The sequence below is a fragment of the Ammospiza caudacuta genome, chromosome 24 (genome assembly GCF_027887145.1).
Source record: "Ammospiza caudacuta isolate bAmmCau1 chromosome 24, bAmmCau1.pri, whole genome shotgun sequence".
Classification (NCBI taxonomy): domain Eukaryota; kingdom Metazoa; phylum Chordata; class Aves; order Passeriformes; family Passerellidae; genus Ammospiza; species Ammospiza caudacuta.
The window spans coordinates 3294263-3319842 of record NC_080616.1 but is presented as its reverse complement, the minus strand read 5'-3'; the positions used below and the strand labels follow the sequence as shown (position 1 = coordinate 3319842).

Here is a 25580-nt window from a genome sequence, read left to right as displayed (position 1 = left end):
AGGGGGACTGTCACCATGATATTGTCTAAAAAATTCCTTTGCCAGGATTTCTTCTCCTAGGAAGATGAGAAGCCTCAGCTTCTCCATATTTTGCTCCTCTGGAATGTGGTCTGGAGATTGTTTATGCAAATATGTGAATTGTTTTTAATTAATGGCCAATCACAGCCAGCTGTGTCAGACTCTCTGAGTCACAGGTTTTTATTATTCATTCTTGTCTAGCCTTCTGATGTATCCTTTCTTTCTTTAGTATAGTTTTAGTATATAATATAATATAATATAATATAATATAATATAAATCAGCATTCTGAGGACATGGAGTCAATTTCTCCTCTCTCACCTCATCCTGGGGACCTCACAACACCACAGGGGACACAGAGTGGGTGCCCCCCAGCAGGGTGGCATGTGCAGGTGGCTCTGACCTGTGCAGGACAAACGATCCAGGGAATCAGGTTTCTGCAGTGCCTGCCTGTATTTATACCCAGCTGCACCTGGCTGCCCTCACTCAGGGCTCAGGGTATGTGACAGGGTCGGGTCGTTCCAGTTCCTCTGGGTTATTATGGTCTGCAGGGCCATGCAGGCTGCCAAGGGGAGATTAGCTGTGGCCCTCTGGTGTGGGGGTACCTGGGTGTGGTATTTTCTGGGACCCTGTTGTTGGAAGGAATGATGCATCTGATTCCATGTTCTTAGAAGGCTAATTTATTATTTTATGATACTATATTATACAAAAGAATACTAAACTATACTAAAGAATACAAAAAGGATACAGACAGAAGGCTAAAAAGATAATAATGAAAATTCATGACTCTCTTCAGAGTCCAACACAGCTTGGCCCCAGTTTCCTAATGAGTCAAAAAAATTCACAGCAGAAACCAATGAAACAAGTACCTGTTGGATAAACAATCTCCAACCACATTCCGAAGCAGCAAAACACAGGAGAGGCAAATGAGATAATATTGTTTTCCTTTTTCTCTGAGGCTTCTCAGCTTCCCAGGAGAGAAATCCTGGGCAAAGGGATTTTTCCAGAAAATCTGACTGCCACACCTGGGCTGTTGGTTCTGTTTGGCAGTATGTGCTCCTGTTCCCTGGGCACAGCACTGCTGTGTGGCTGCTGCTGTCAGAGCACAAAGCTGAGCCACAGGGGTGGGCTGGGGTCTTTCTCAAGCAGTTGAAGGGTGGGGAGCATCACTCCACACAGCCCAGGGTGGGTGAAAGACTGACTTGAGGCAGAGGATGTTTTGTGCTGAAATTTGCTCACATCTCAAGAAGTATGTTTATTAGAACGAGGGAATTGAATGTTCTGCAGCTTACTGGATGTTGTGTGCAAGGCAGTCCAACAGCCTGATGGTTGTTGGGATGTGTCTCACTTTGTGACACCACCCTGGTGTTTCAGGTCATTCTGTAGCCAGGAGAACCTCAAGGCAGATGGGGGAGGATTTTGGGGACCCTGGAGGACCACAGAGGCCTAATTCCTGCTGCAAGGCAGATGTGGGGACCTTTGGATGCTGTGTGGTGAGAGCATACTGGACAGAAAGAAGTCAGATTGCAAGACAAGGAGATGAGGAGGATGCTGAGGCTCTGTGGCAGGAGACAGAAACACTGTGCCCAGTTATCCACATGTCTGGTTTTGGTTCCCACTGCATTTCTGCCTCATAACTGTGCCAGAATCACAGGCAGCCAGTGGATTTCAGCTCCAGTTACAGGAGCTGCAGTGGAGGTCACCCTTCAAGGAGGGCTTGTCTTACCCTGCCCAAGCAGGCAGGGAAGCTCCAGGCCCTGGGCTCTGCCTCGTTACCTGGACACAAAGGGGAACAGCTTTCCCAGCTGAGTTCAGTTTTTAAAGTGTCATCAGGTTGATTGATAGAAAGGTTCAGAAAAGGAAGCAAAGGCTGTGATGGGCACAGGACACACTGACAGCACTCAGGCTGCTGTGGATAGCACGGTGCCCCTTTGCTCTGTCATACTGGGCTGGACCGTGGTGTGACCACCAGAGCCCAAGGCAGCCCTCAAGGGAGAATGCTGGGGGAAACAGATTGGGGATCCCTGGAGGGAGAGCCTGGTTGCAAATGAGGCCCTGGAGGCAGAGTTTGAGCTCTTTGGAGGCTTCAGGCAGGTCAGAGCTGAAGCTTGTCCAAGAGGGTTCAAGGCCCAGCAAAGCAGTGAGAGCAGCAGGAACCTGGGAGTGACCACGTGCCTGAACCAGGGTCTTCATGGGAAATAGTAAAGTCACCCCTTTCATTCTGAGGTGTTATAGGGCCCAAACAGTCCAGTTTCTATCTTGAAGGGGGTGGGACAGCCCTCAGGCTGCGCTCACTCCTGGAGACAGTCACAGCAGTACTGCCTGTCCTGGGACACCACGGCTGTGAGGACACTTGTGGGTGTTCTGCCACAGGAGCCCCTGGATGAGCTGCCCTGCCCCCAGACACCTTCAGCTGGGGCCATGGAGCCCCTGTGAGACCTGAGCAGCAGGATTCTCCCTCATGGATGCCAAGTGCAGAGGGAGCCAGGGCCTGCCTGCTCTGGGGGGGATGCTTGGGTTCATGTCATAGCAGCGACAGAGACAATACAAAGCAACGCTCCATTTTCATAAGGCTTCAAACTGTTTTTACTCTAGCATGCATGCTTTTTATACATTCTTACAAAATCCATAAGTTTACTCACGAGAGACAAACAAAGTGCTCATTGGAACAGGCAGTTGCAGGTTTTTCTTATTTATCCTTCTTTCTTGGTTTCTGTGGTAGAAAATTCTTTCAGGGGTAAACATCGATCCTCTTCTCAAACTTCCCTCTGGCTCACAGAAGTTGCTGTAAAACCTCTTCCACAGGTTCAGTGCCTACATTCTGCAAAAGGCTCCTGGCCCTTCAGGGTGGTTCACTGAAGGATGAGGAGGGGGAAGCTGCCAGCTCTCCCATCCCTTTGTCCTGTGACAAAGCTGACCTCAATGTCCTGGCCCTGCAGCCCCAAGGATGTGCTGAGGCTGAGCTCTGGCTGCTCTCTCTGTGCTCTACCCCCATGGTGGGGTTGGTTCTCCACACCAGGCAGGCATCACCTTCAATACTTGTTTTTGGTGTGCTGAAGGCTGTGTTTTTGGTAAACAGTCAGGCCTTGATGGGTTTGCCTACTTCCTTTTACAGGTTTTAATCTTTCTTAATGGACACTCCTCTGTTGGGTTAACAAGATATTTAATACTCTGCTTGTTTGATTTGTTGTATGTTGGTGATTTGTTAATAATGTACAGATGTAAGCTTGCTTCATAGAGGGAGGACCCTGGTTACTCATTCTAGCATTAACTCTCCTATTTAAATATAGGTTAGCCTGTTAATGGGGAGGGAGTCATAAAGTTCTTATATTTTTGTAGTGTAGAGCTCTAACACACTCTTTGTTGATGGCTGCTTGAGCCCCACAGAATAACTGGGAAATCAATATTTATCTGCTCATAGAGATTGTATTCTTTTTCAAAGGAGCTGTATCCCCTTTAAATAGCCTTAAATAGGACAGGACAGGGGTGGGGTTATTGTGCTTTTTCTTTCCTGTCTGCACTCCTTAACACTTCCTCCTAGACCCTTCGAGATCATCATCCTCCTCACCATCTTTGCCAACTGTGTTGCTCTGGCCATCTATCTGCCCATGCCTGAGGATGACACCAACATTGCCAACTCCAGCCTGGTAAGGAGCCCCTGGAGTCCTTCCTGCAGCCCTGAGGGCTCTCTGGGGCTGTTGGCTTGGGGTGACACGGCTGCAAGGTGGCACGAGCTGCTCTGGGGCCGTCTGCTGCCCCAGGGGGAGTCAGGCAGTGCAGGTCCAGCAAAGCTGCTGCAGTCAATGGCAGGCAGGGGTGGGGAGAAGTGACTGCAAAATGGGTTTTCAGAGGGGCTGAAAGCACATCTGGGTAGAGATCAAAGGCAGCAGGTTGTGTGTGGAGTAGACATGAAGGAAGAATTGATGCCAATGAAGGAAAAAATTTCCTCTGATTTTTTTATCACACTTTCAAAAAAAACCATCCTGTTCCAGAAAGGGTCAAGTAGTTTGTTGCAGCATTTTGGAATAAATTTTTCTGACCTTTTCTTTCAAAACTCTATTTTAATTTTGTTATTTTTATTTAAGAGGGGAAAAAACCTGTTTCTGTTAGGCAGAAAGGTTACTCCTTTCCAATCATTATTCCATATTCTTCCACAGCTGCTCTAGTTTTCCTGGAATATGATGTTTTGATGTGTCCCAGATCAACAACTTACACTATTTTTAGATTGCCACACCTTTCTACTCTTCAGATCCCCGCTGTGATTCAATCCACATAGATTTCCACTGAGACTGAGTATAATGACTGAATTAAACCATCTAAATCTCCCTTTTAATGAAATGGGGTTCCAGGACACTTCAGGGTGAATGCCCATGGTGGGTTAGATGCTGGGGTGTTCCTTCAGCCTCCTGGCTGGTCTGACCAGCCTCCCTGACCCCTTGGGCTGGTTTGGGGGGCACAGCACCTTTGGGAGGTGCTGTTACCTCAGGGGAGAGGAAAAAGGGGCAAAGCAAGGCTGGGGCAGGCTGACCATGGGGACAGAGGGGATGGAAATTCCCTCTGGGAGAGGGCTTGGGACAGAGCTGGGGCAAGCCCAGGTGTGTGTGGGGATAAGGGGTGTGTGGGTGATCAGAGGGGCTGATGCTGCCCCAGGAGCTTTCCCATGAGCAGGGACCGAGTGATGTAAATTCATTGTATAAATGAAATTCCATCTATTTTTATTTCTTGTCCATTGGATTATTTATGCTATACCCTACTGAGGGATGTTTCAGCCTGTTGCCACAGCAATAGGTGTCAAGAGCCAGGTAGCCCCAGGCTGCTGTTCTTTCGTTCCTGCTTGCTGTCCCTTTGTCACCATGTTCTGATGGCTTTGTAGGAGCAATGCCAGCTGACAATTTAGCCAGGCACCATCACCTGGGACATCAGGCTATGCTCAGCACAGGCCTGCTGCTGGAACCCTGGATGCTGAGAATTTCAGACTTTCAGAATTCCAGACTTTCTGTGCTGACAGGCACTGACCCCCAGGAGAACACTGCATTGACCTGAGGCCGTGGAGAAGCTTCCAAAAGGGAATGACAGAACTGGGATTGTGGGTGTGGAGTTTGAATAGAGGTGTGTGATATCATAGGGTGGGAAACGTAGAGTTTAAGGTTTTAGAATACAGTAATATAGATAAAGCAAGATGGAGGTTTTAGGGCAGAGGCTGCTCCTTCTTCACCTTCTTCTGCATGGGTTTGGGTGGTTTTGTGTAATTGGATAAAAATTCTGCATTGCAGGGCATGGGTGGTTGGTTATTGGGTTAAAAGTAAAAATAATTTAGGTGTCATTTCTTAATTGGACAGTTTATCCTTAAAAGGCCTTGTAGAGAGAGATGGGGCTCCATTTTTAGTTTGCAAGAGTGAAGTGCTGCAGAACTCAGGGTTTGTGAGACTGTGACAGAGATAAGAACTGATAAACATCTGAGTCCCAACAAGAAATACCATCTCACACATTTAATCCTGACCTTGGCAGAAAAAAAGAAGCAAAGAATCCTCAGCCTGCAGGTAGTGAAGAAAGGCTTGTGGAGGCATTTTCCTGCAGCAGAGAGGTGCTGTGATGTGTTTAATCTCTCCTTGTCCCTTTTCTGTGTCTTCATTGTCCAATCCTCTCTGGAGAAAGTTGATTTATAAAAATATTTTGAAATTATTGAGAAGGCAAAATGAGGGGAAACTGAGTCAGGGCAGTGAGGACCTTGCCCCACATTGTTTGTGTGTGGGAATTGGAAAACCAGAAACTTCCACAGACACTGAAGGGCTTGATTTGCAGCCTTGGGAGAAGCTTGGATTGATGCAAAAATACAATACACGGACATTAGGTAGAAAAATCATAAACTTATGTTTCTATAGTTGTAAGTAAGAATATGCCTTAAGTGAGAAACGGTATTGATATGATGGTGAAGAGTTTATAGTGTAGTAATAAAATAGTATGGAGTAGGCTGGGAGTTCAGAAGTTATAACAGAAGCATATGTGTACATGTGAGATAGAGGCCACTGGATAGAAGTATCCACAGTGCAGTAGAATTAAGTAAAGGTGGTAGGTTAGAAAAGCAAAATAAACCCTGTAACAACTGTCCATTGGTTTAAAAAGTTCTGTATTGCCTTGTAACAAAGAAACTTGTGATTGCTCTTGAGCTATGGCTGGCAGCTTGCTCTAAAATCTCACAGCCTCTGAGACTGATGTTTATCTGAGCAATAAATCATTCTTAGCCCCAAAACAGTCCCATCCCTCCATCAAAAGCAGTGACAGTGATATTGGGGAGGCAGGACTGAGGTTCCCTCTGGTCAGGGCTCAGTGCTGAGGGTGTGCAGGGCCTGCCCAGCCCCGGCCTCCTCAGGACAGCCCAGAGCAGGAACAGCCACTCTAAAAAGCTTTAAAGCTGAGAGCTCCACAAGTGATGCCTTGTGGGGCTCCCTAAAAACAGAGGGTGGAAAAAATTAGGAGAATGAAAAGCAGGTATATTTATTGAAGGGCCTTCAGGTACATTTTGGGCAGAGGAAACCCCTCAGGGGCTGCACCCAAAATGGAGATGGATTTTCACACTTTTATAAGTTTGGGCCATTTGCATGTTGGAGGTTAATGTGCTAATTACAGCTTCAGGTAATGAAGTTATTTACCCCAAGTTTGCTCCCACAACTCAATTTTGTTCAATTTCTTGGAGCCTGAGGCAGTGAGGTGTCCTTGATTGCCAGGCCTGGAGGGGAATTGTTATGTCTGCCCAAAATGGGAAAAAAACTCTATAAGGAGTTTGGAGTTATACACCAAAGAATTACAAGACTACAAATAGATGAAAAACATAAAAGCTAAAATCCTAAGACATCACAAGAAGAATCTCAGGAGGAGAGGATTCCTAGGAGAGTTCTGCTGCCGCTGCCTTCATCCAAGACTGGAAAACTGCAGAGCAGCCACACTCTGAGTTTCCAGCCAGGGAAGAGTTGCAGTCAGAGTCTACACTAGGTAAACTTAGAATTAGTCCCATAAAAGCTTGGTTAATCAGATCTCATTTATGAGGGGGTGAAAAAATGAAATACCATAAAAATGAAAATAATGAAATAACTATAACCGCTGAAAATAATGAAATAACCATAACCATTGAAAATAATGAAATAATCATAACCTTATTATTTTCTAAGAATCCATTTTGCTCTGTCCTGGTAGAAGTACAGTTGTTTCATTTTAACACATTTCATTATTACTCTTTCTATATTAGATTTCTTTTGATCCAGAAGGGTTTTTAAAATCCTGTTTGTATCTGATTTTGTCTTTTTCTAATGGAATCACAACATTTTCTTCAACCCTGATGAAATTATTTTGCCTTTTCAACTTGTTCAATAATTCACAGCATTTATTTTCACTTTTACTTGAGTTTCCAGAGTTTCAAATCCCACTGTTTTCCACTGGAAATCTTACTCCAGGAGCAAGCAAATTCAGAATGTGTTTAACAAGGCAGGTTATTCACAGGGATTCACCCAAAAAAATACAGATGGCTGTGTGTGACCTGGTTGCCTGACCTCTGTTGGTGAGCAGTGAGGAAATAAAGTCAAATTTAGAGTACAGTTCATCTCCAGGGCAGCTGAGCCATTTCTGCAGCCCTGGTGGGTGGTGTTTGACATGCTGCACACACTGAAATACCTGGTTTTCATAGAAACATAGAATTATGACATGGTTTGGGTGAGGAGGCTCATTCTATCCCCTCTCATGGCCAGGGACACCTTCCTAATATTTAAATGTACTTTTTGTCAATTTAAAGTCAACTCTCTTTTCAGTTTTAGTGGGACTCAAGGGTGACAGCTTGGAGGGAGGCCACTCTGTCAGAGCACCCAAAAGAGGCTGTCCTCAGCCCTATGGGCTTTTTAGGAATTTCAGGTAGGACATGGGAGTCCTAGGGAATGGGGGACAGAGCTGGAGCTCAAACTGTCAAGAAGACAATTTAGGTAGCACAGATGTGCTACTTATTTAAGTATTTAGGTATTTAATTTAAGTAGCCCTGTGTGCAGGCATGCTGCTGGAGTCACACATTGACTTATTTTTGGGGTTCCCTGTGGCAGGAAGGAAATGATGAACCTGACTCCATGTCCTTAGAAGGCCAATTTATTATTTTATGTACTTATATTATATTAAAGAATGCTATACTAAAACTATACTAAAGAATAGAGAAATTTTGCTTACAGAAGGCTTAACAAGATACTAATTAAAACTTGTGACTGCTTCCAGAGTTCCAACACAGCTGATGGTGATTGGTCATTAAGTAAAAGCAGATCACATAAAAACAATCAAACACACACCTGTTGGATAAACAATTTCCAACCACATTCCAAAGCAGCAAACACAGGAGAAGCAATCAGATAATTATTGTTTTCATTTTTTCTGAGGCTTCACAGCTTCCCAGGAGAAGAAATCCTGGCAAAAGAATTTTTCCAGAGAATATGACAGTGACACACATAATGGCTTTAGGGATTTTAGGTAGCATGAATGTTTGATGGCAAGGAGTGTGCTTCTGAAAACCCCATTTTGGGTTGTATCTCAGCCCTGGGGTTGGGGAATTTCTGTGTTTCCAAAGCCTGGACAAAGCCTCAGGTACAATTCAGTGACAAGAATGAGGATGTGTGATGCAGTTGTAGGGAGTCCCAGCTGTAATTAACTGTAATTAGCTGTGAGTGCTGTGTGATGTCTGTCACCCAGGGCTCTGCTATCTCAGGAGCACTGGAGCAGCTGTTTTTGGGCAGCTGAGTGGTGTCCCACAGTCCCTGAGCAGGGTTTGCTGTCCATTCCTGGTTTTCAGGAGTTACTGGGCTCTGTGCCTGGAGGTTGGCATGGAGCAGAGTCATGATTGCATGTGGCTTTCCTAGAGCTTGGGGTCACCCTGGATCTCCTGGAGTCTTCCAGGAGCTGTGGAAATGGACAACACTCCTGCATGTCTGCATGCACAGACTCAATAAAACTGCAGAAACTGCTGCTGCTCTGGTACTGGCACCGGGAGGGCTGCACATGCAGCTGTGTGAGCTGCCCCTGCCTCCCTGTCTTGGTTTGTAAAGCCAGGTGTCTGCTAAGGAAGGTAGGAGCCTGCCTTGAAATGGAAAATGTAAACCACTCTCCTCTGAATTATTATAATTTTGAAATTAAGAGGCTCTTAGGCAAAGATACGGGAATAGGAATAACAGTTCTTTAATAGGAAAATTAAAAATACAAATCTAATAGTACAAAAAAGAAAACAAACCACTGCCAGAGTCAGAGCAGTCCCTGCCCCCTGTGTGTCAGGGGGTGTCCCAGCCCCATCCATGGGGGCTCAGCCCTCCTGCAGTGCCAGCTGTGGCTCTGCTGCAGCAGGGATCCTGCACAAGGGGGGAGTTTTCCTCTGCAGCTCCAGGGCTGCTGCAGATGGGCCTGGGCTCCCTCTGGCCATGCAGGGCAGCAGAAAGCTGCTCCTCTGGCAATGCAGGGGGCAAAGGCTGCTGTGCTGTGCCAGGCTCAGATTGGATCCAGGTAGGAATGCTTGGCTCCTCCCCTGGGCAGAGCATCTCCCATGGGATGGTGGGATTGGATCAGCCCTGCAGGGACACTCAGTGGCCATGGACAGCAGAGATCTCCTGGAGGGAGGATTGGCTGTGGGAGAGATAAAGAAAAAACTGCCCCAAGAACAGCAGAGAACTGCCCCAGCTCTGACAGATGGTGACAGAATACACATCTCCAGCCACATCTTGCAGCCCAAGACAGGGCTTTATAAGAAAGATTGAGATGAACTTTTTAACAGGATTTGTTGCAATAGGACAGACGATGATGGTTTTAAACTGAAGGAGGGTAGATTTCAATTAGTTATCAAAAAAAAAATGATTTATACATTGATGGTGTTTATGCCCTGGTACATGTTGCCCAGAGAAGTTGGAATTTGCTGTTCTGTCCCTCCCAGGCTGGGGGAGGCTGGCTGGGGGCAGAGGGCTGCCTGCTGCCTCTTCCTTGGCCCAGGTTTGAACCTTGCTGCTCATCACTGGCTGCACCCAATACCCTTGAAGCGGCACTGTTCATCTGCTGTGGGCTTCTCAAAGAGTCCTCTGAGGAATAGAAATTTACCTTTTGATTCTAGGCAAGGGGTTTTCAGAGGAAAATCCCTTCTAGTGAGAGACGAGAGGGTTCTGCTGGAAAATCAGGGCACGGAATTGACTTTTGCAGTGCTGGATCCTGACATCAGCAGCCCAGCAGCTTCATCCCACTCCAGGCTGGGCCCTGACACTCACCAGCCCCAGCACTGCAGGGATGCTGCAGCTTGCAGTGGGCTTTTCTGTTTTCCCTCTGCAGTTTTCCTCACCCCACCACACCAGTGGCTGCTGGCATGGCTCTGCAGCCCCTCCATGCCTGAAATGATCCTCATGGCAGTTGTGTTTGCATGGGATTGCAAGGACAGGCTTTGGGGGAGAGTCTGGGGGGCATTTGTCCCCTCAGGGTGGGAGGTGAGCAGTGTTAAGTTGCTGTAGCTGAAACCTTGAAGACAGAGGCAATGCCAGGATCTCTGCCCTTACCCTGGCTGTCCTCAGATCCAACAAGAAATGGCATTGTGTGGGTGACAGTCATGTGGGGACACAGCACAGTCACTGCTTTTGGAGATGTTAATTGAGCCAGCAATGCTTCTCTCTTAAGCTCTAGCCCTGGCTTTGTAAAAGGAGAGGATTTTCCATTTGGCAGGGCATGGGGACCCCTCAGAGCACTGAGGGGTATTGCCCAGTGAAGATCCACTCCCAGTTTGGTCTCAGAGAGAGGTTTCTGCTTTTCTGAGGGCAATTCCCTGGAGATCCTGAGCAGTGATGCTCCTTGTCCTTCAGGGGGTATAAGCAGAGGAGAGAGACCAGGAAACACCCGAAATATCAATATCCCTCTCCACCTGGCTGCTCCAGGAGGCTTTTAGTCTGGAAGGGACATTGTCAGCAAGGGCAGTGAGGGCAGTGACAGGCAGGGCCAGCTGGGCACAGGCAGCTCTGGGCTGTGCTCCAGGGACAGATGAGCTGCCCTGGCCCAGCAGCTGCAGGGCTGTGCCAAGGCCCTGCCATGGGTGCCAGGTCCTGCCTGGGAGGGGGTGCAGCCCCTCTGCCCAGTGAGCCTCAGACCCATTTCCAGCTGGTCACTGTGAAATACAAAGCTGTGTTTAGTGTCAGGTACAAACAGGCCACGTGTGTATTTGTGATTGTATGTGTGGAAACCAACCATGGGACAGTTATAAAAATGAATTCTAATAATAACTGAGGAAAGTAAAGCATGGAAGAAGGCCTTTGAACCCATCTTTTGTTCACAATTAACCTTAGTTGATTTAGGAGCATTTGAATTAAAGTGTTAAGGATGTTGCATTTGCTTGTAGTTAATCCTTAAAGAGTTCTGCAATAATAACCTTTTGAAGTATAATTTTAGAATATTGCTTGCATCCTTGAAACTATAGCTTTGGAATATATATAAAGGAAACATGCTTATCTCACACCTTAATAAAACAGTGAAAAGCAGCTTGAGAAAGGAAGATGAACATCACCTCAAGGATTTATAGTTTTGACCAAGGGAAGCTGGACATCACTGTTATGAGATTTATAGTCTTTGCAATTAAAAGGTGGATCCACATCTGAAGAGCTGGACCTCACCAGATGGGATTCTTCTTCCTTCTTTCAGAAACCAGACCAGCACCATCTGGGGATGCTCCTTTTGGGATACATCCTGAGAAAAACTAAATCACAATAGTGTATAGAATTGTGACGTAAAAATTTGGAATAGAAACTGCTGATGAGTAAAAATTGGAATAGAAACTGCTGAGAAAGCTGATGAGTACCCCTATAAACACCTGTAAGCCCCAACTATGGGTGTGCAGTTGGAGGGAAAACTTCCCCCACTGCACCCAGCACTGTATTGCTCATACTTTACCATATTAATTAATAAATTGATTGCTGCTTGAATATTGGCCTAGTCAAACTTCTTATTCATAACATCACTTTGCCAGGCAAATGTCTGGCATTAAGCAGGAGCCCTTGAGCCCTGGGAGCTTCCTTATCATCCCAGGCAAAAGAAGAGCCATGGTACAGCTGTTTTGTCCCACAGTGACTGTGTGGGGACTCCAGGACAGACCCAGCAAGCCCTCAGCTGGAGAGGATGAGGAGGTGTCAGTGCTGCCTGTAGGAGGAAGGCTGTGGGGGAATGAGAGGCGAGCAGCAGGGAGGAAAGCCAGAGAGGAGCAGTGCCCTGGGCCAGGCACCTTCAGGTGGCTTTGCTGGAGCAGTTTGGAGGAACCAAAGCCTCAGGGTCCTGGCATGGGACATTAAGGGGCTGGGGGGATCCTGCTGGAGGCCAGAGAGTGGCAGTGGTGGCTCAGCATGCCACCCGTGTCCCCAGGGTCCCCTTGGTGTGTGTCGGGGTGGCAGCAGGGGCTGCTCCAGAGTCACCGGTGGGGATGACAGGATGAGGATGTCACCAGGGGAGGTGACAGTGTGTTCTAATGGAGCATTCTCTCCTGCTTGCCTTTGCAATCCCCAGGAGAAGATTGAATATGCCTTCCTCATCTTCTTTGCCATTGAGGCCATGCTGAAGATCATTGCCTACGGCTTCCTCTTCCACACGGACGCCTATCTCCGGAACGGCTGGAATGTGCTCGACTTCTCCATTGTGACCCTAGGGTAAGGGAAAATGGGATGGCTGCTGCTGTTCAGCTGCTGCCAGGCCTCTTCCACAGCCAGTTTTTGTGGTGATTGCAATGACTAAGTTGACTAAGTTCATGGGCCCCCTGTTCCTGCTCTGACATCCCCTGGGATCCTCTCTGTTAGGAAAATTAATCTACAAACACCAGAGGTTTATGTCTAAAAAGGAGACAGAGGAGTCCTTTGGCTTTATTCGAAAAAAGGGAGAGGCCATAGGGCATTGCCCTGGGATCTCTCATATTTTTGGAGGACGCAGCCTCTTTTTTATCCCAATTTCCCAGCTGCATTTCCCTTCTCTCTTTCCCCATTGGCTCAGGTACTTGAGAGGTACAAACTTCCCATAACACCTGATACCAAAGATTTCCCAAAGATCTCCCTCTAATGCATAACCCTCTCTTTTAATTTTTAATTCTTATGGAATTTAGGGGTTTTTCTTCCCCAAAGAAGTTTCTTCTTCCCCAGAGGTTTCTTTAACCTCTCAATTTCAAATTTTGTTCATCAGCAAACCTAAAGTTGATTTGTAAAAGCAAATATCTTTTTCCATTCATCAATCAGTGGAATCCTTCCTGTGGTTTCTTTTATCTCCCAGTGCTGGTTTTATCTACCAGCAGACCCACAGCTTGTTTTTAAAGACAAAATCCACTATTCCTCTCACCCTCTAACTCTAATTTCTTCCTGTCTTGACTCCTCTGTGCCTCGTAGGTCTCCTTGCCCTGGGGAAAGGGGGTGGCCTGGGGTCCTCCAGGGTTTGCACATGGGGTGGGAGCTCCCTGGCTGTCAGCAGTGGAGCTGGCCTTGCCAAGAGCTGCCCCTGGGCGAGGCTGAGCACGGCTGGCAGTGCTGACCTTGCTTTGCTGCCTTGCAGAGCTCTGAACCCTTAGCTCCAATTTCTCACTCTCCATTCTCACGCCCTTCTCTTTTTCCTTCTCCTCCCTTCTGCCTCTCCTCCTCCCTCCCCTCCCTGTGCCCTGGCTCTTTCAGGCTCATCACCATGACCCTGGAGCAGGTGAATCTGAAGCAGGCAGGGCCCTCGGGGGGCAAAGGCGGCTTTGACGTGAAGGCGCTGCGAGCGTTCCGCGTGCTGAGACCCCTGCGCCTGGTGTCCGGAGTGCCAAGTGGGTGCCAGGCCCTGCTGCCACCCAGGGCTGGGCTGGACAGACCCTCTGGGCCTGGCCAGGCTGGGGGGACATGGGACAGGCTCCTTGGTGTGGCTGGATTCAGCCCAGCCATGAGGAAGGTGTAGAGGATGCACAAGCTCTTGCTTGTTCCTGCAGCTGGTGGTTGGAATTTGCAGGCAACCCTGACAAGGGAAGAGATGAGAATCTTTACTCCATGCTTCAGAAGGCTGATTTATTATTATATTATATTATATTATATTATATTATATTATATTATATTAATCATATAATATTATATCAAAATGCTATACTAAAACTATACTAAAGAAAGGAGACATCAGAAAGCTAGAAAGGAATGAATAATTAAATCTTGTGACTGACCATACTCCCAACACAGCTGGGGAGCCCAGCCACGAGGAAGGTGGGAGGAGGCACAAGCTCTTGCTTGTTCCTGCACCTGGTGGTGGGAATTTGCAGGCAACCCCGACAAGGGAAGAGATGAGAATCTTGACTCCATGTTTCAGAAGGCTGACTTATTATTTCATGACATTATATTATATTAATCACATCATATAATATCAAAAATGCCATACTAAAACTGTACTAAAGAAAGGAGACATCAGAAAGCTAGAAAGGAATGAATAATTAAATCTTGTGATTGACCAGACTCCCAACACAGCTGGGGAGTCCTGCCACAAGGAAGGTGTAGAGGAGGTACTGATACTTGCTTGTTCCTGCAGCTGGTGGCTGTCTGTGGAATTTGCAGGCAACCCTGACAAGGGAAGAGATGAGAATCTTGACTTCACGATTCAGAAGTCTGATTTATTATTTTGTGATATGATATTATATGATAATTATTATATTATAATATTATATGCTATTATATGATATATTATTACATCCTATTACACTATGTTATATTACGTTACATTACATTACATTATATCTATCATATCATATTAAAAATGCTATGCTAAAGCTATACTAAAGAAAGAGAAAGGAGACATCAGAAAGCTAGAAAGGAATGGATAATTAAATCTTGTGACTGACCAGAGTCCCAACACAGCTGGACCTGTGATTGGTCATCAAGTAAGAACAATTGACATGGAACCAATCAAAGATGCACCTGTTGGTAAACCATCTCCAGAGCACATGCCACAGCCGTCAGATGATCATTGTTTATATTTCGTTTCTGAGGCCTCTCAGCTTCTCAGGAGAAAAATCCTGGCAAAAGGATTTTCATAAAATGTGTCAGTGACAGTTGTGAGCCCTGGGGAGCTGCAGGGTGGCACACACCTGGCTGCCTCCATGGCTCAGTGGCACTACCTTGGGGTGGTCAGGATCTCGCTCTGGTATCTCAGAGCAGGGATCTTCTTCTGTAACTCATGTGAATACAGCCAGGATGAGAGCACCAGAACAAGGGAGCAACATGAAACAGCCTTCAGCACTGCCTGGCTCTGTTGTGCCCTTCCACGTGCTTTCCTGTTGGGTAGAAGTGAAATAGGGATCTCCTTGAGTCAGGTCTCATGAGCTCTTGGAGATCTATATCACACCCATGATAGCTCAGCTACCTTAGAAGGCAGAAAACCAGCAGGATGGCTTCTGTGGTAGTGCTGGAAACAGAAAAGTTTTAATAAAAGGCAAAATTACAACACTCTTTACAAAGAAAACCTGAGCCAAGTGCAAGAAGTTCTTGCTCCTGGTAAAACACCTCACAAAAGCAATTAGTTTCTTTGTTCTCTTCTTTTTCTAGTAAATTGCTTAGGAGGGACTTTTTGGCTCCTGTCCAATTGGCCATCCTTAAGTTTGAGGTGAAGTCCCCCAGGTCCTATGAGGTGTCTTTTTTGCTAATTGAGGAGAGAAACTTCTGGGCTTTTTTTCCTTTTTAAGGAGACAAAGGATAATTTTGTCACTCTGCCAACAAGGAGCACATTCCTACATAGAATAAAGGATTGCCTCCTTCAGATATCTCAGCCTTGCCCATGCCCCTCTTCCCTTGGCAAGGGGCATTTCAAAGGCTGCTTGTTGGTGGGCTGGCAGGGATACAAAGTGCACCCAACTCTGTTTAGGAAGTGGTTGACCTGCTCTCCCTTCATGTTTGTGCAGGCCTTCAGGTCGTCCTGAACTCCATCATCAAGGCCATGGTGCCCCTGCTGCACATCGCCCTGCTGGTGCTCTTCATGATCATCATCTACGCCATCGTGGGCCAGGAGCTCTTCAAGGGCAGGATGCACAAGACCTGCTACTACCTTGGGACAGGTGGAGCTGTGCTGGGGAGGGCAGCAGGGCTGTCTCTGTGTGCTGCTGTGAGACCTCAGGGACTCTGTGTTTGGCAGAAAGTGTGCTCTGGCCAGCATCAGGCCTGGGAGTGTGGCTGAGGGGTGTTGGAAACAGGACCCAGCTGGGTGTGAGGGGTGCTGAAAGGGCCCTTTAACTGGTTTGAGCTGTGCAAGAAAAAAGCCTGGAAAAGTCATGTTCTTTTCCCTCTCTCGTTCTTCATCTCTTTTTTTTTTGTTGATTTTGCATGCTTGGAAGCACTGATCTGTGAGTTATTTTTGTGTTAGTGTCCATGGCTTTCTAAGGTTTTAGCCCAACTCCCAACACATCAATCCTTTCCCTGAGGCACAAGCAGCTGTGAGCAAGCCCAGCCCTGGAGCACATGGGCTGTGGTGCCTTCTGCCTGCACACAGAGCAGATGGAGCTGAGCAGGTCTCGGGTTTGTTGTTGCTGAAATGGCTCCTGAGGTATTAAAAAGTCTTTTTTCTTCGCCCCACACTCAAAGAAGAAGCCGGGATTCCTAGGCTCTTGTTTTCAAGGTTGATTATTTTCTCTTATCTAATACCTGTTTTTCAGACCTGAGAGCTGTTCAGCACCTTGGGGTGGTGTTAGCTTTTTATACTAAAAACTATGTGTACTTTATTTACCATAATTTTCCAATACCTATCACTTATGTTAGACAGTCTGTCTCTACTTTAAACCAATCTAAAAGTGTCACCATCCCAGCTGAAGACGGAGGACAACAAGAAGAAGAAGGAGAAAGACAGGACATGCCCAGATTCCTCCATCTTACTTCTTGAACCCCCATTCCAAAAACGTCAAAATTCTATTTTTTCAGCTTGTGATAAATTCAGTATTATTCTATTCAAACCTTTGTGGCTTGTAAATCTTCACACAAAGTTGTGTGGGTTAAAATGGGTTAAAATGGGTTAAAATCGAAGGCACAGGTGTTTTTGACTCTGTGCCAAGGTCTCTGAGCTTCTTGGCAGGGTCTTGAGCCATCCAGGGCAGCCAGAGGAATGTTCTGGGTTCTGACACAGAGAAGCAGTTTGGAGGAGAAGGTGTGGGCTGCTGTGTTTGACCTGACCTGCAGCTCACCCCATGTCTTTTCTCCCAGACGTGATTGCCACGGTGGGCTCGGAGAAGCCAGCCCCATGCACCAACTCAGGCCATGGGCGGCACTGCAGCATCAACGGCAGCGAGTGCCGCGGCGGCTGGCCCGGGCCCAACCACGGCATCACCCACTTCGACAACTTCGGCTTCGCCATGCTCACCGTCTACCAGTGCATCACCATGGAGGGCTGGACTGAGGTCCTCTACTGGGTACGTGTGGGCTTGGGAACACAGGGTCTGCTAAGGAGGGCAGGAGCCTTCCTTGAAATGGAAAATGTAAACCCTCTCCATCCGAATTATTATAATTTGGAAATTAAAACGCTCTCAAGCAAAGATATGGGAGCAGGAATTACAGCTCTTTACTAAGAAAATTAAAACACAAATGAAACAGTAAAAACAAAAAAACTCCACTGCCAGAGTGAGAACACAACCTGACCCCCTGTGTGTCAGGGGGTGTCCCAGCCCCATCCCATGGGGGCTCAGCCCTCGTGCAGTGCCAGCTGTGGCTCTGCTGCAGCAGGGATCCTGCACAAGGGGGGAGTTTTCCTCTGCAGCTCCAGGGCTGCTGCAGATGGGCCTGGGCTCCCTCTGGCCATGCAGGGCAGCAGAAAGCTGCTCCTCTGGCAATGCAGTGGACAAAGGCTGCCGTGCTGTGCCAGGCTCAGTTTGGATCCAGGTAGGAATGCTTGGCTCCTCCCCTGGGCGGAGCATCTCCCATGGGATGGTGGAATTGGATCAGCCCTGCAGGGACACTCAGTGGCCATGGACAGCAGATAATTAATAAATAATGGCCCATGAATAGCAAAGATCTCCTGGAGGGAGGATTGGCTGTGGGAGAGATAAAGAAAACTCCCCATGAACAGAAGATAACTGCTCCAGCTCTGACAGATGGTGATAGAACACACACCCTCAATTCCAACCTAAGACAACAGGAGATTGCTCCAGCTCCCACCCTGTGAAGGGGTATGGGCCAGGCACAGCAATGACTGGTGGGTGCTCCTCCAGCAAAGCCCATGTTTTGCAGTCCTTGGGAGGCAGTCATGCTGAAGCTTAAGCTTGGGGCTGATATTTTAATCTGCCCCCAAAATGTTTTGGTCTGGATGCAAGCCAGAGACAGAGTTCTAGCCAGCCAGGGCTTGGGGCCAGGTTTCTGTGCCACCATCCCAAGCACTCTTTTGGAAGGGGCAAAGATCCCACAGACTCTTCAGGGGCTCTAAGGGGAAACAGATGGAGGACAGTGCCTTCAGAATATTTCATCTGCATCTCTCCTTGCCAGGTAAATGATGCCATGGGGAATGAATGGCCCTGGATCTACTTTGTCAGCCTTATCTTGCTTGGCTCCTTCTTTGTGCTCAACCTGGTGCTGGGGGTGCTCAGTGGGTAAGTGCCGCCCTATCCTTTCTGCCAGCTGAGGAGTTTAACAGGTTTCAACTATACAAGAAAAAAGCCTGGAAAAAAAGCCTGGAAAAGTTCTGTTCTTTTCTCTCTCTCATTCTTCTTTTTTTTTTTTTTTGGGCCGGGGGGTATGGGGAAGGGGGTGTTTGTTGTTTTGTTTTGTTTTGTTTGGTTTTGTTGTTTTTGGGACTTTTTTGCACATTTAGAAGTACTGATCTGTGAGTTACTTTTCGTGTTAGTGTCCATGGCTTTCTGAGGTTTTAGCCCAATTTTCAACACATCAATCCTTTTCCTGAAGCACAAGCAGAGCACATGGGCTGTGGTGTCTCCTGCCTGCTCACAGAGCAGATGGAGCTGAGCAGGGGCAGGCACCCCATGGCTGTGGGTTTGGACATTACTCACCTCCAGCTCCCTCCTGCTGTGAGCACACACAGTTTTGTCATGGCCAGCCCAAGGAGAACATCTCTGATGAGTGCAAGGCATCCAAGGGAAGTATTGTTAGTCTAATTACTGCTACAGCAGTCTCATCCAAGTACAGCAATGAGCTGTCATCAGTCTGTTGTGACAATCTAGGCCAAATTCAATTAGTGTTAATTCCCCCAGTAGTACAGTTAAAACCTGAGATGTTACATTCAACCTACCATGCATTGCTGTGGGACTGCTACCACCCCAGTTTTGTTGCTGGGAAATACGTGTTATCCTGAGGAGTGACGGGGGCTTTTCTCCTCAGGCCTGTGTAGGGTCAGGGTCTTTTTTATGTGTTTCAGTCCTTGTTTTGCAAGTGGATCACACTAATCACCTCTTTTAGTTCACAGTGTTAGTTATACCCTAATTACTTGGATTTGCTAGGCCTCTTTTATGACTAGAACCATGCCAGTGTAACATTAAAACAAATTGTGTGTTGCTAGAGCTAAAACAAGTTTAAAGCACAAGACAAACCACAGGAACCTGATGCTTGTCTAGAGTTGACTGTAGCTGCAGGACAAGCTGGACTATAGTAATCTGATCCTGGAGTAAGTTGCTGGCACGGAAATGTTCTGAAATGTTTTTACCAATACAACTAAATTATGTTTGAGATCAAGAAAATTATTCTTATAGTGTCTGAAACCTGTTACTAACACATGGCAACACCAGCATGGCAAGGTAGCAGGTCTACAGTCCTGCCAGACCACAGTGGAGAAAAGAAATTCATTGAAAGAGAGCAGCAAGAGTGGGCTAGGACAATGGCAGACCTGTCCTTTCCATGTGACCATGACAAGAGTGTCCTGTTTACCTGTTTACCTGCCCTGTGATGAACTCACCTTCTCCCTTGGGGCCTGGGCTCCCTCTGGCCATGCAGGGCAGCAGAAAGCTGCTCCTCTGGCAATGCAGTGGGCAAAGGCTGCTGTGCTGTGCCAGGCTCAGATTGGATCCAGGTAGGAATGCTTGGCTCCTCCCCTGGGCTGAGCATCTCCCCATGGGATGGTGAGATTGGCTCAGCCCTGCAGGGACACTCAGTGGCCATGGACAGCAGATAATTAATAAATAATGGCCCATTAACAGAAGGGATCTCTTGGAGGGAGGGTTGGCTGTGGGAGAGATAAAGAAAACTGTCCCATGAACAGAAGAGAGCTGCCCCACAGATAGGAATAGAACACATACCCCCATTTCCATTTCTAAGACGTGGTGGCAGGGTGTTTCAGGGCTTTCCTACAAGGCCTGGCCTGGCAGTGAGCTGTGGCTCCCGAGAGTTCCTGAGCTCCTCAGGCCATTCCCTGAGTCTCTGCTGCTTGCCTTGTCCCAGCGAGTTCACCAAGGAGCGCGAGAAGGCCAAGTCGCGCGGAACGTTCCAGAAGCTGCGGGAGAAGCAGCAGCTGGAGGAGGATCTGAAGGGCTACATGGACTGGATCACCCACGCAGAGGTCATGGACAGTGACCGGGCCAGGGGAGAAGGTACCAGCTCTGCTTGCTCAGCCTGAGGGTTGGGTTTCTACTGCCTAGAGAGGCAAGGTGGGAGTCTTTGAAGAAGTCACAAAGACTCATTTTGCCTGAAAACCCACCAAACAAAATGCTTCAGCTTTTGCAGGACAGTTTCCTTCCTCCTTTTTTACATTTCCTGAATAATTTGGTTAAATCTGACCCAAACTAGCAATAATTTATCCCTGATGGTAAATCCATTTCAACCACAGTGTTTAATACTTGCAGACTAATATAAAAGCAGGCAACCCCTCGTCAAAGGGAAGAATGATGCATCTGACTCCATGTTTTCAGAAGGCTAATTTATTACTTTATTATACTATATTATATTAAAGAATACTATACTATACTAAAGAATACAGAAAAGATACTGATTGCTAAAAAGGTAATAATGAAAACTCGTGACTCTTACCAGAGTCTTGACACAGCTGGGTCCTGATTGGCCAAAGAGTCAAAACAATTCCCACCAGAATCCAATCAAACAATCACCTGTGGGTAAACAATCCCTAAACACATTCCACATGAGCAAAATACAGGAGAAGCAAATGAGATAAGAATTGTTTTCCTTTTCTCTGAGGCTTCTCAGTTTCCCAGGAGAAAAATCCTGGGTGAATGAATTTTTTCAGAGAATGTGAATGCCACAGCAGACCACAAGCAAGGCCTGAGTCTCCTTTGGCAAGAGGGGCTGAAAAGGCCATGAGGAGTGTGTCATACAATCAGGGCCACAAGCTCTCACACTACCAGATGCATTAATTTCTTGCCATCACTTGACAGTTTCAAGTGATTAAAAGTGGCCCAGGGAAGGAGGTGGATGTAGAGGCATCTAGCCAAAAGCTCAGCAAAGCCTGGGGATTTCTACCCCAGAGCCACAGGGTTTGCTGTGCCACCCTGCCTGGTGAAAGCACTTTTGATGCCTCAACCTGAGTGATGCATGTGTGCAAAGAGCTTTGGGAAACAGTGGGACAGACAAACAGCTCTTCCAGAGCTGTGGCCCATGTTCTGTTCATCCTTTGCTCAGATCCCAACTGGCCCCAGTTTTCTCCATGCTGGAATACTTGCTGCTGTCCCTCTCTGGGCTGCTGCTGCTCCTCCTGCAAGGCAGGAGTTTCTCATGCCTCGTGCTTGGTTTGCACCTCACCCTCAAAGCCCTCTGCCCAAACTTGGGTTGCTGACTCCCTGGGATGGCACTGTTTGGTGGGGATTATTCAATTCTGAACAATCCCACTGCTGACTCCCTGGGATGGCGCTGCTTGGTGGGGATTATTCACTTCTGAATAATCCTACTGCTGACTCCCTGGGATGGCATTGCTTGGTGGGGATTATTCACTTCTGATGAGGAAGCTCTTCCTAGTGTACTTCTGGAAGAGGTTCCCTCCCACGTGTTCTTCCCAAGGGCTCCAAGGGAAGCCTGTGGTGTCATTTCCTCTAGGTATGATGCCATCGGATGAAGGAGGGTCAGAGACAGAGAGCTTGTATGAAATTGAGGGCATGAACAAGTGGATTCTCTTCTTGTAAGTATGCTCTGAACCATCTGCTTGCATGTGCTTCCACTGTCTCTCACCAGCTGGGCCAGGCTTTCCTGGTCAGCCCCCAGTTTTTGGCAGGGACTGGTGCTTGGGGGAAGATGCAAACATTGGGGTAGCAAACAGGGAATTTGGATATGGTACTGGCAAAAACCTCCTCAAGGTGGACAATGTCTTTGCTGTGGGACCAGGCTCTCAGCATCCTCCCATGGCCTGTGCAGCACAGTGTGTAACTTAGGACACTGCAATTCCAATTTTCTCCTCAATTACAGTGTAATTTGCAATTACACTGTGCCTGCAAGCCCCCCTGTGAGAGGGGCTGGAGCCAAAACTGAGCCAGGAGGGTGAATGAGCTGCAGTGCCTGAGTGATTGCACTGAGTTCCAGGCACAGGTTATGGTCCTCATCCCTTTCCAGGGAGGGAGCAGGGGTGGCTTTGCCCTGCAGGCCTGGGTCTGGCCCACTGCTGGCTCTGCTGATCCTTTGCCATCTCTCCTGATCTTTTGCCATCTCTGCTGATCCTTTGCCGTCTCTCCAGCCGTCAGTGGAGGCGTTGGAACCGAATGTTTCGTAGGAAGTGCAGGGATGTGGTGAAGTCCAAGTTCTTCTACTGGCTTGTCATCCTGCTGGTGGCACTGAACACCCTGTCCATCGCCTCTGAGCACCACTTCCAGCCAGAGTGGCTGACACGGGTGCAAGGTGAGCAAAGAGCCTGAGGGAGGAGGAGGGCCCAGGACACCCTGGTTCCCCAGAGAGCTGTGTGAGCTCTGCTGTGGGTGCAAAGCCACACTGGCAGGGCACAGAGGCTCTCAGGAACACACAGAGCCTGCACTGAGCATGTGTGTGTGATCCTTGCTGTCATACAGCTCACACTGACCATGCTCTGTACTCTTAGGGACATGATCTTGCATGGTGAGCACACACAGAGTGTGTCCATTGGCATCTCTGTCCATGCACTCATGCCATGCAGCCACATGCATTTGTGCATGCAGCCCCAGTGACTGCACCTCCACACACCCAGGGGCACACAGAGCACAGGTGTGCACATACACACAGACACACAGACAGACACACACAGACAGACACACAGACAGACACACACAGACACACACACACTAAGAAGCACATGGTGCACAGGTAAATACACACACACACACAGAGGCACACAGAGCACAGGCTTGCACACACACAGAGCTCATACTCAGAGGCACATGGAGCACAAGTGTGCACACACACAGAACTCAGCTCCATGTACACACACACTCAGAGATGTGTGAAACACAGGTGTGCACACACACAGAGCTCACACTCAGAGGCACACAAAGCACAGGTGTGCACACACACACAGCTCAGCCCCACATACCCATGCACAGCCCACGTGCCCACCCTGCATGGAGTCATGTGCACTGTACAAATGTGTGCTCACACACAAGCATGCAGCTGCACATCACCCTCTCATCTTCCTCCCGCTGTGGTCCCCAAAAAGCTGCAGCTCAGGGCTTGGTGTGCCAGAGGAGGGTGAGAAACCCTGCCCTCCTTCCCTGGCTGTCCGGCCATGCTAGGTTGTGGTCCCTGCTCTGACAGGCTCATCTCCCCCCAGACAATGCCAACCGTTTGCTGCTGGCACTGTTTGTGGCCGAGATGCTGCTGAAGATGTACGCGCTGGGGCTGCGCCAGTACTTCATGTCCCTCTTCAACCGCTTCGACTGCTTCGTGGTGTGCTCGGGCATCCTGGAGCTCATCCTGGTGGAGCTGGGCACCCTGTCCCCCCTGGGCATCTCCGTGCTGCGCTGCATCCGCCTCCTCCGCATCTTCAAGATCACCAGGTCGGGGAGGGAGCTGGGTGGGTGGGGCTGAGCTGTGTGTGCGTACACACCTGTGCTCAGTGTGCTGCTGAGTGTGAGCTGTGTGTGTGTGTGCACACCTGTGTTCTGTGTGCCTCTGGGTGTGAGCTCTGTGTGTGCACACCTGTGCTCGGTGTGCCTCTGGGTGTGAACTGTGTGTGTGTGTGTGTGTGCATGCTTGTGCTCTGTGTTCCTCTGGGTGTGAGCTCTGTGTGCCTCTGGCTGTGAGCTCTGTGTGTGCATGCACACCTGTGCTCTGTGTGCCTCTGAGTGTGAGCTCTGTGTGTACACCTGTGCTCTGTGTGCCTCTGGGTGTGAGCTGTGTGTGTGCACACCTGTGCTCTGTGTGCCTCTGAGTGTGAGCTGTGTGTGTGTGTGCGTGTATGTGAGGCTGAGCTCTGTGTGTGCACACCTGTGCTCTGTGTGCCTCTCAGTGTGAGCTGTATGTGTGTACCTGGGCCTGAGCTCTGTGTGTGTGTATGTCAGGCTGAGCTCTGTGTTCACACCTGTGCTCCACGTGCCTCTGGGGGGGTGTGTGTGTGTGTGCGCACGTGGGGCTGAGCTCCGTGTGTGTATGCACACCTGTGCTCCATGTGCTGCTGAGTGTGAGCTCTGTGTGTGTGTGTGCACACCTGTGTTCTGTGTGCCTCTGGGTGTGAGCTGTGTGTGTACATGGGCCTGAGCTGTGTGTGTGTGTGCGCACCTGTGTTCCATGTGCCTCCAAGTGTGTGTGTTTTGTGGAAACAAAACTCCACGACTTTATGAAAGTTGTGAAGCTGGTATGTTTATTACAGTGCTGGATGCATTGGAGATAACTCTCCTTAAAAGACGTGTGTTCCTCTGGGAACTCCAGATCTTTTTTTATCTCTTTCTCAAATACATATGCATACGATTTCACAATAGGATCATACGTATTCATTTTTACAGATTTCTGTGACATTTGCCGCTAATTCTTCTTTATCAGAAAGAATTCTTGGGTCAGGTTGACTTGCTTTCATAGCAGTCTCTCTGTCTATTTGCCCCCCCCTTATCTCTGTCCTTCAACTGAAGCAGTCTCTCTGAGCACAGGCTTTTTACAAGAACATGCAGTCAGACTAAACAGCTATGTTTTTGAACTACAGACTTAACTCAAAGATGTACATTTCACCTAAATCAAAATGGATTTCTACTCTGGAAAAATTTTCACTCTGTCTCATGTGTGTATGTGGGGCTGAGCTGTGTGTGCATGCACACCTGTGCTCCATGTGCATGTGGGGTGTGTGTGAGTGAGTGCATGGAGCTGAGCTCTGTGTGTGTGTGCACACCTGTGCTCCATGTGCCTCTGGTTGTGGGTGAGTGTGTGCATGAGTGTGTGGAGCACGCTGGCTGCTGCAGCTCGGGGCGCCCGGGCATCCCTCACAGTTCTGGGGCATCACTGTCCCCAGGGGAGACTGCAGTAAACAGAGCTGGGAGCTGCTGGGCAGAGGGACAAGGCCAGGCTGGGGTTTGTGTGCAGGTTTGACTGGGAGGGGAGAGTGGGAGAGAGCTGAGGCCCCACTCTAGCTCTGGGTTCGAGGGTGTTGTGGGTGGGGCTGCTGTGTAATGTATTTGCTGAGAAATGTCCTTACAAAGGCAGGAATGATGGATCTGACTGCATGTTCTCAGAAG

The 25580-nt window shown here is 48.1% G+C and overlaps 1 protein-coding gene across 1 annotated transcript in view; it reads left to right on the top strand.

Annotated features, from left to right (window-relative positions):
* The window catches only part of CACNA1S (calcium voltage-gated channel subunit alpha1 S), a 61360-nt gene that overhangs the window by 2301 nt on the left and 33479 nt on the right, over positions 1-25580 (top strand). The window contains exons 2-11 of the mRNA XM_058819289.1: positions 3558-3663; positions 12548-12687; positions 13690-13823; positions 15933-16085; positions 17221-17426; positions 18493-18596; positions 20395-20543; positions 21997-22078; positions 22628-22788; positions 23690-23915. Of these exons, the coding sequence (XP_058675272.1) occupies positions 3558-3663; positions 12548-12687; positions 13690-13823; positions 15933-16085; positions 17221-17426; positions 18493-18596; positions 20395-20543; positions 21997-22078; positions 22628-22788; positions 23690-23915 (1461 nt within the window). The remainder of the gene's footprint in view (positions 1-3557; positions 3664-12547; positions 12688-13689; positions 13824-15932; positions 16086-17220; positions 17427-18492; positions 18597-20394; positions 20544-21996; positions 22079-22627; positions 22789-23689; positions 23916-25580) is intronic.